General features: G+C 57.6%; 1 protein-coding gene across 1 annotated transcript in view; it reads left to right on the top strand.

Moving 5' to 3' along the window:
- The first annotated feature begins 9,010 nt into the window (after nucleotides 1-9,010).
- MLLT1 (myeloid/lymphoid or mixed-lineage leukemia (trithorax homolog, Drosophila); translocated to, 1) overlaps nucleotides 9,011-9,851 on the top strand; it is a 60,400-nt gene continuing 59,559 nt past the window's right edge. Inside the window, exons 1-2 of the mRNA XM_010828463.1 lie at nucleotides 9,011-9,016; nucleotides 9,567-9,747. Coding sequence (XP_010826765.1) covers nucleotides 9,011-9,016; nucleotides 9,567-9,747 — 187 coding nt within the window. The remainder of the gene's footprint in view (nucleotides 9,017-9,566; nucleotides 9,748-9,851) is intronic.

Genomic DNA, 9,851 nt, shown 5'->3' with positions numbered 1-9,851 from the left:
GCTTTGTGCGCGCCCACCGCTCCCCCGGGCCTTTATGTGGGGCGGGGGCGCCCCTCCCCCATCCGCGACCCCCACCTGGTTACAACGCCTCAGACTCCCCTGTGAATCTCGGTCCCTCGCTGCCCAGGGCACCCTGGGATGGCCTTCGCAACCCCGGCCCGGCCCAGATCCCCGTGGGACACCTCTTGTGACCCCACTACAACCCAGACCCTCTGGGACCCTCCTCGGGACCCCAGCCTGGCCCGGATTACCTTGGGACACCCCTTGCAACCCCAGTCCGACCCAGAGCCCCCCGGGACATCCCTCCGGACGCTGGCTCAATCATGAGCCCCCACAGGCATCCCCGGGGTCCCTTTAGAGTCCTTTGATCCGGCCTGTACCCCCTTTCCTCTCTGAATCCAGGGCAGTTGGTGTCTCCTGCCTGCTCTGGCCCCTTGGCCCTGCTTCCTCTCAAACTCTGTCTGTTCTCCACATTAAACCTTTGCTGGGGGTTGAGTCCCTCCAGAACTCCTGGTCTGCAGCCTCCTCCTTTGAACCCAGGCCCACCCTAACTTCTCTCCCCTCTGATCCTGCCCCTGCCTCAGCCCCAGCTGAGCCCCAGCCCTCTCCTCAAACGTCGGCGAGGTCCAGGCCTTTTCCCACCAGGATCCCGGCCTGCCTTGAACATCCTTCGTTTCGGACCTGGGCCAGCTTCCTCAGCCCCCTCTGCTCTGATCACTCTCCTTTGGGTACCAGGGACCCAAAGGGCTGTCTCTTCACCTTCAGACCCTTTTTGACCAGATCCAGGGACCATTTCTGCTCTGATCTGGAGCCCCCACTCCCTTCACACACCAGATGCCTCACTCCCCTCACTTTGGGCTCTCTTTGCCCCTGTGACCCTGACGCTGCCCCACATTGCCCCCCAGCCCCTCAATCCAGAGCTAGATCTGGTTCCTGGGACCACAGCTATCCTCCCTGCAGGGACCCCCATGTCTCTTTCCTGATGTTCATGGTCGCCACTTCCTTCCAACATCCCCTAGACTGGTGCTGTGACTTTGACCTACTGTCCTCTGCCCAGCTCCTGTATACCCCATGTTCCCTGCCTTCCCCAGCATCTTGGAGACTCCACCCAGAGACTTGCTGCAAACCCAAGGTGTTCCCCAGCGCCCCCGCCCCCTAGACTCCCCACGGACCCTCTCCCTTTGGTCTGGAAACCCAGAGCCAGTTTCGGTAAACTCAAGCCTGGGACCATTGCAGCTCCCTACATAGGATCAGCTCTCTCTTCACCCTTGTCTGCTGCCCCTGGCTTCCCGGGGCGCGAGGCCAGGAAAGGCGGTGTGGGGCTGTGGGGGTGGCAGCTGAATTCCCCGCTTTTAGTGAGGGCAGGTTGGGGCGTCCCTGGCTGCTGGCGCCACTCAGGCGGCTCTGGCTGGTGAGGCGCTGTGTGGCAGTTGGGTTTCAGGGGTGGGGGGGTGCAGGAGGCATACCCCCGTGCCCATCCTGGCCGCCTGGTGGCCCAGGATCACTGAATCCTGTGCTCGGGGCACCCTCTCACTACAATTTCACTTCATCCTTGGTGTTGTACCTTTCTCTCAAGAGGTGAGGCATAGTTTATGATAGCTGAATGGGGATTTCTGCAGGGTGGGGTGAGTTCATTTCCCTTGAAGGGATCGAGCTTGAGGCCTCCTATCTGTATTGAGTTAGGAAACAAAATAGACCTTCAGTGTCCACTCTTAAGGCAGCTGGACCCTGGGAAAGTCTTACTGGACACCTCGCAGGTGCAGAGCAGGACTTCTGCCCCTAACCCCACTGGGCCCCCAGGGAGACATTTCAGGCCCATGGACATTCATTCACCTTGTGATGTGGGGGGGCCCTGGCAGGCTGTGGTTGTCTCTATGAGTGAGACAGGGCAGCGTTCTGGGCTGGCGATGCAGGGAGACAACAGTCCTGCTCGGGGGTCAGGTGAGCCCCCTGGACCAAAGAGTGCCATCCCACCATTGTCTGGTGTGACAGTTGCTGGCAGTTGTGATTCAAACTTGAACCAGAGTGAAAAAGTTGGTTCCTCTGTTGCACTAGCCGAGCCTTAGGTGTTCAGGAACCACCACTCCTGAGGTGCCAGCCACCTCACTGGGCAGCGTGAAGAGGACCCTTCCTCCATGGCAGGAGTTTCCACTGGACAGCGCTGCTCCGGATCTTTGTGCATGCAAGTGCAAGTGAAACCGGCCCCAGAGGAAGGCCCGTGCCACCCCAGTCCAGTTCTTCATCTGGGCTGTGTTCTCATGCAAATGTGGGAGGGAGAGGCCCCAATCTGAGCCCTGTCCCTTCCTCACGGCTCCAGGGAAGGCAGGAGAGACTGGTGTCCCTTATCGATCTTGAGTGGGTGAGCCAGCTGTAAGCAGTCCAGGAGGACTTCTGGTTTGGGATCTGGTTGTGGGGTTGGGGTGGGGACCCTTTGAATCCAGCATAGTTGGCCTTCTCTGCCTCCCCTGGGACGCCCCTGTGAAGGCCTCAGTGTGATGGGGAACAATGGGTCTTTCCCCCAGGCTGCTTGCTTCCAGAGATTTTGGTTCTCTTGGCCTTCCTGGTGTGTTCTCTAGAACTTTCTGGCCCAGCTGAGAAAAGAGGGAGTTCTGCATTTGGCTCTGGGCTCCCAGGGAAAAGTCATTCTGGTTCCCTTTGCCCTGACCATACACCCACCTGTCTGATCCCTCCAGCCTCTAGTCTGTAGTTACTCATCTATTTTCTTTGGGATTTGATGGTGGGTTTTTCTTTTTGGGCTCTGCAGCTGGTGGGATCTCAGTTCCCCGTGCCTGTATGCTCAGTGGCTAAGTCGTGTCCGACTCTTACCACCCCATGGACTGCAACCCGTCAGGCTCCTCTGTCCTTGGGGTTGTCCAGGCAAGAATACTGGAGTGGGTAGCCATTTTCTCCTCTAGGGAATCTTCTCAACACAGGGATTAAACCCGTATCTTGCATCCTCTGCATTGGCAGGCAGATTCTTGACCACCTCGTCGCCTGGGAAATCCATCTTAGTTCCCCGACCAGAGACCAGACTTGTGCCTCCTGCAGTGGGAGTGCAGAGTCTTAACCACTGGCCACCAGGGAAATCTCAGGATTTGTATTTTTTAAGAGGGAACGTGGTGATGTGTTTTGGGGGGCAGGTCTTTACTTACTTAGGGGTTATGGCTGGCAGGCATATGATCTACAAAGATGGTGGGGAAGGAATGGGCCTGGCTACAGACTGAGCAGATGCTGAAAAGATGGGAAAGTTTGCTGGGGGGCTGGGGGCTGCCTAGGGAGCTAGAAGTGGTGTCAGTGTCTGGGGGTCCTGTTCCCCAAAGGCCCAGGGGTTCCTCCCTTTGCAGAAGTGTCGGGCCTGGCTGCTGAAGTAGGCGGCCGACTCGTTGAACCACAGGTTGAACTGACTCTCGATAACGCTTCGTCTGCTAAGCCCAGACTTGGGAACAGCTTTTTGTGACCGTGCTCTGCTGCTCTGGAAGGGAGGTGTGTTTCTCATGGTGGAGGAAGGCCCATGTTACAGAGGAGGAGTCGAGGCTAGGGGCATGCTTGGATCTCTCGCTCTTTCCCCAGACCTTTTCCAGAGAACCTTGGGCCAACCCAGCTCTGAATCTGTCATCTGGCAAGTCGGCCTGCCAGGCTTTAAAGCTGTGTTGTAACGTGCTTGAGAGCGAGGGCCAGAGCCTAACAACTCCCCTTCGTGTCCCCCACAGTTTGTAACGTGAAGTTTTACACTTAGCTCTACCAACTGTCGGTTTAATGAAAGGGGTTAGGAACCACTCCCTTTGTCACCAGGTCCACTGGCTCTGGGAGAGATGCCTTCATCCAGTTGTTCATGTTCAGAATCTCCTGAGGCTGCTCCCTGGAGAACTTTGGGGTCAACCAGCATATCGTCTACATGTTGGTGGGCGTTCCCTACAGATTTAAAGTATTAATATATCTGGTACCAGGCCTCCCTGTTGGGCTGCTGGAGGTCAGGCTGCCCAGCCCCCTGACAGCCCTGAGGATCATGGGTGTATTTGCTTATCCCTGTGGTCCGCACAGGTGGCCCTAGTGGTAAAGAATCTGCCTCCAGTACAGGCGATGTAAGAGATATGGATTTGATCCCTGGTCGGCCGGGAAGATCCCCCTAGAGAAGGGCATGGCAGCCAACTCCAGTATTCTTGCCTGGGGAATGCTTTGGATAGAGGAGCCTGGTGGGCTACGGTCCATAGGATCGCAAAGAGTCGGACACAACTGAAGGGACTTAGCATGCACAATAGTGGTCTGCTTGCTTATCCTTAGTGTCCAGAGACACATTCATTGAGTCCTTGTCACTTTGTCATTAACCTTGTGCCCCAGGACTGAGGCTGGTCAGAACCAGAAGAGGGTGCAGGGGCGGCCGCCAACCCTCTGTGGGCCAGTGGTCAGAGGCCCAGGCCCTCCTGTGGCTGTTATGAGAGGTCCCCACCTCTGGGCAGGTGGTCCCTGCTTGAGAGGATTAACACAGAGGGAGGGACAGCTGGAGCCAGCTCTGATTCAGTGGCTGCTCTGGGAGCCCCTGCAGGGCCCCCAGGGAGAAAGTTCTGTGAAGAGCGTTTCCTTTGCGTTTGTGTGGCTGTGGTTCCGTGGGGCCAGTCCCCCGCTTCCTTGCATCCCCCTTTGTGGCTGTGTGTGGACCACATGGCCAGTGACCCTGCTGGGTCCAGTCAGACTTGGCAAAATCATCCCAGGCCAATGAGGGGTCCTTTGGTGATTCATTCTCCTGGGAGGGGAGGGGATTGTGCATCTGAGGGAATTCACAGCAGCCGCCTGACTTCAGGCATAACTAGGCCACTTGGTAAAGTGCGAATTCCCAGAGGGAAGGGTGTCTGCTGAAGAGAATTCCCACCAGCAGAGCCCGGGAAATCTTACAGACACTCGGTGTAGAAGACCTGTCTTTTGGGGCTGGGCGGCTGGCTGGGTTCTGGCTTTGAGGGCTTCGGGAAGGATCTGGGGGAGCAAGAGCTGTGAGGTGAGAGGAGCTGTGGGCCCCAGGCTGGCAGGGTCTCCACACCTGGAGGGATCTGGGCCAGCCAAGCCGTTGGCCTGCTTTGCAGGACTTAGGATTCTGGCCGTGGGGTTCCAAGTGCCTACTGCCAGTTGGCCTGGAGCAAGGGTAGCGCCCGGCGGAGGCCCTCAGCCCAAGCTTAACTGTCCCCAGATGGCCCTGGGAGCCCTCGTTCCGCTCAGGTTTTAGGGAGGTTTTCCCAGAGGTAGAATAGTTAACCCCTTCCAGGGCAGGGTTGGAATGTGCCCCTTTGTTCTGGGCTTTTGTTGGAGGAGGGGGTGGTGAAGTAGCCCCCAGATGAAATGCTGAACCAAGGCAGTGACCGAGGCCTGCCCTCGTCCCCAGAGGCTCTGCCGCCTCCTGGGAGCCGAGTCGCAGGTGAGAGGTGTCAGTTGGGGCAGCACAGGCTTGTTAACCCGGCAGTAGTGGACACCCTTCCTGGAGCAGCGGCTGAGGGTCTGCTTCAGTTGCTCGGTTCTGCTGAACGGGGAAGGAGTCCAGGTGGAGTGGGGAGGGAAGGGCAGAGCAGGTAATAAATCACCGAGACTCGCCAAGCTGGAGTAGCTGGCGGGGGCTCAGCTTTGCCTGCCTCTGCTTCAGCGTAGCTCGAGTGTCTCACTGATTCAGTGATTTTTTCCCTCATATCGTGGCCCCAGATCTGTGTGATTCTACCATCTTTACTTCTCAGAAGATTCCTGCACTTGAAGGAAACCCCCTGTCCTGGGTGCAGCGGTGCATAGCATGGTCCTTGGCCCCTGGGGTCTGGGGTTGTTGAGGCTGAGCTGGCGCCAGCCCCAGAGGGCAGAGATGCTGCCTGGGCCCAGGCAGGGCTTTGGGCATGGCCCGCCGGCAGCAAAGATTACCCATCGCGCTGCAGAACCTTCCTGTTTACTTTGGCCTGTGGCGCGACTTTTTGGCACTCCCATCTTCCCCCTCGGATGGAGCTGTGGTCTTCCCTTCTTTCACAATCACGGCTCTGCTGCCTGCTGGTGTGCCCTGGGTGGGAACCCCATGTGATGAGACATGCCGGGCGTGCAGCCGAGGTGGGAGCAGGGTTGTGGATCTCTGGCCAGGTGAACAGCAGACCTGGGATTTAGTTCTAAAGTACCGGAAGCTGTTCCCAGGGTCTCGTCGTCATGATCTGGCTTCCCACCTGGAACCTTGCCGGCAGTCCAGGGATTGTCTCCTGACTTCTCAGCCTTAGAACAGGTTGGAGAGAAAGGCAGAGTGTGTTATACACTCGTGTATAGGGTACGTGAGGCAGAGTGTGTTACACACTCAGTATAGGGTGTGGGGGGTGATTATGGCCTATTCGGGACCATGTAAACATCACTGGGATTTGTTTATCTTGAACGTTGCCCATAAGCAGTGCTCTGCGAATAGAAGCTTGTGGCTGATTTGAGCGTGACTTGTTTATCCAGACGTCCAGTCCTTTCCTCCAGCTTTTGGTGGGGTATTTCCCTTTGAGTGTCCCCATCCCCCTGCCACTGCTCTGCCCAGCCAGGCTCCACGGGCATCACAGCCTCCCAGCTGCCCAGGGTCTCCTGTCTTTCTTCCATCCGCCCACGGGTCCTCCCAGCTCCCTTGTTTCAGGCTCCTTTTCTAGCCACTCCCTCCAGTTGCCTCCCAGCAGGCTTGTGGTCCATCTAACTCTCCTAGTCTGCCTTCAGCCCAGACCATACACAGTTGCCCGGGGTACTTCTCACTCAGTGCTGTTTCCCCAACTCCATCACCTGCGTGTAGCTGGCAGTCACTTCTCTTGTGTTAAATCGAAATACTCCATCTGGATCCCCACCCCTCCTGCCAGTGTGCCGGCTCTGGGGGGGGGTCTCTCTGCTCTATTTCTGAGCAGTCTCTCGGGACTGTGGTCCTGCCAGCAGGGGAGGGGCTCCTGCCGTTTTTACAGCTCACTCAGCACCCACAGCCTCCCACCAGTCCACACATGGAGACCACCCTATACTTAACCGTCACCTCGGCCCTTCCCCACAGGATGTGCCGCGTAGAACTCCCTGATTTAGGAAGCCTGTCTAGTTTAATCCTGTGTAGTTGACACCTCAGGTAGTGGTAGTGTGGCTCCAGGATAGAGGGTCATTGGAGACAGCTGAGTGTGCTCAGGAGCAGGGTTAGGGTGAAGCATACCAAGGAGCTGGCTGTTTGTGGATGGTTGTGGAGACCAGGGCCTGCTTGGTTTCCAGTGTGGGGACCGATCAGATGGGGCTCTGGAGAAAGCAGCCCTGAGCCAGGGTGTCAGGGATGAGTGGAAGTTCAGTCTGCAGAGGAGTGAGTGAGGGCTCCCTGGCTGTGGGCTCACAGCCGGGAAGGAGCAGACATGCCTGCGTTTGGGGATGGCTGGTGCCTGACAGAACGGGGAAGCAGGGCGTGTGCATTCCCCGTGCATCCTTGGTTCACAGCCCCTACGGTGTGTCTGAAGCTTAGCAGCAGCTGTTTGTGAGCGAGTGCACGTGTGTGCGTGTGCACGGCTCTGCAGCATCCTCTGTCTGAATCAGGTGAAAACGTGGTGAATCAGGAGCATCCCAGACTTGGGGAAACGCAGGCGGGCGGTGTGCTGAGGCTTTTGGACTTGACTCAGACTGAGAAGGGTGAGCCCTGAGTCCCAGGCAGTGACCGAGCAGGGGGAGGAAGGGGAGGGGAGGAGCAGGAGGATGCTGGTGGCGGGGTCTAAACGGGTAAAAGAGGCAGGCACCAGAGGGGCTGTGGCCCCTGGGGATGCTCGGGGTCTGGTAGTGAGAAAGAGGGCGGAGGACACAGAGAGAGGCTTCTGGTCCAGGCCCAGGCTGCCAAGCCCAGCGGGGGAGTCTCCTCCAGGATGTGTGGGATCTGGCGGCCCGCGTGCCCCTGGTTATCTTGGCACTTAGAAGCAAGTGTCCACTTGGCCTCTGCCTTCTTTGTAATGTTCTTGGTTTTGATACTAGGTATCAGGCTCTGTGTGAAGGAAGTTCGGGGAGGGTTTTCCAGGCCAGAGTGGTTTGTGCAGTGGGTCCCTGTCGGCGCTTCAGAATCTGTGAAGTGTGGGGGCTGCTCCCTTAGTGGGGAGAGGCCAACGTGTGTGTGAAGAGGGAAGTCTGGCTGCCGAGGCTGTGGCCCGCCTGCACCTGTCCCCAGGTGGTTTCTTTCTTGGCCCCCTGCCCCTCCCCCCATTCTCACCGCAAACCATCATTGGCGTGGGTGACTCGGGTGACCCTCAGGGTCTCTGTTCTCTGGGAAGCACTCTGTGGGATGATGGATGACGACAGGGCTTTAATCAAGGACTGGCATGGGTTGACCAGGACAGCAGAGTGGCCCTTGGATGACCCCCACACACGGGCCTGAATCTCCATACAGTAGAGCCATCTCTCATGGCCACGTAGCAGCTCAGTCTCAGAGCCTTGGTTGCCTCACTTGTAGAGTGAGGTACAGCCCACTCTTCATTTGATGTGTTCCGCATCTGTACATTCAGTCAGTTGTGCATCGAAAATATTTGGGAAAAAAAATTACAGAAGGTGCCAAAAAGTAAAACTTGAATTTGCTGTGCCCTGGCACTGTTGACATTGCTGCTGCTGCTAAGTTGCTTCAGTCATGTTCAACTCTGTGTGACCCCATAGATAGCAGCCCACCAGGCTCCCCTGTCCCTGGGATTCTCCAGGCAAGAACACTGGAGTGGGTTGCCATTGCCTTCTCCAATGCATGAAAGTGAAAAGTGAAAGTGAAGTGGCTCAGTCATGTCCGACTCTTATCGACCCCATGGACTATAGCCCACCAGGCCCCTCCGTCCATGGGATTTTCCAGGCAAGAGTACTGGAGTGGGTTGCCATTGCCTTCTCCGGTTGACATAGCACTTACCTGTATTTACAACTGTTTGCATAGCATCTTTGTTGTACGAGGTATTATAAATAACCCAGAGATGACGTCAGGTCTGTTGGAGGATGTCTGTAGGTCATGTGTAAGTGCTAAGTCTTTTTACGCAAGGGGCTCGAGCATCAGTGGATGTCGGTAGCCTCTGGTCCTGGCACCAGCCTCTCCCTCACGGGTCACACTGTTCTTTTTTCGGGAGATCTTGGTGAGCGTTACTGCTCCAGACGGGCTGCCAACCTAAGAGCAGAGCAGGCAAGCCACTAGAAGGTGGTTTCCGATGGTGGAGGGTGCTGAGAGGACCACGTGGTGAAGAGCTGTGGGGCTAGGAGTGGGTGCTTTCAGACTGGGTGGTCAGGGAAGGCATCCCTGAAGAAGCAGCTGTCAAGCTGAGACCTCAATGAGAGGAGCCAGCGAGCTGTGCAGAGCCTGGGGGAGAGGGGACCACAGGTGCCTGGGTCCTGGGGTGACTGGGGTGGAGATGCAGGGCCCCGGGTGGGCTTGCTGGGGAGACAAAGCATGTAGAGCAAACACGTGCTCCCCACCCCCTGTGATTGGAGCCTCCCCGAGTCCCTTCATTTTCCGGCTCTGTATGCCACCTGGGGTGGGGTGGAGGGCGGATGGAGAGGGCAGCCCACATCCCACGGCCCTGGGCTCTGCACTGACCCTGCTGCTGCCTCTCTCCCTGCAGTGCACTGTCCAGGTCAAGTTAGAGCTGGGACACCGCGCCCAGCTGCGCAAGAAGCCCACCACGGAGGGGTTCACGCATGACTGGATGGTGTTCGTCCGAGGCCCCGAGCAGTGCGAGATCCAGCACTTCGTGGAGAAGGTGGTCTTCCGGCTGCATGACAGCTTCCCCAAGCCCAAGCGGGGTGAGTGCCCCCTTCCCTGGGGAGCAGCCGGCCTGAACTCCTTGGCCAGCGCTGCTCTGCCCCCGCACGGGGGTGCCCCCCACCCCCCCTTCCCCCTCAGCTGT

The sequence above is a fragment of the Bison bison genome, unplaced genomic scaffold (assembly GCF_000754665.1).
Source record: "Bison bison bison isolate TAMUID 2011002044 unplaced genomic scaffold, Bison_UMD1.0 scf7180017864492, whole genome shotgun sequence".
Lineage (NCBI taxonomy): Eukaryota > Metazoa > Chordata > Mammalia > Artiodactyla > Bovidae > Bison > Bison bison.
Note: the sequence above shows the minus strand (reverse complement) of the source record. Positions and strands in the feature narration are given on the sequence as shown.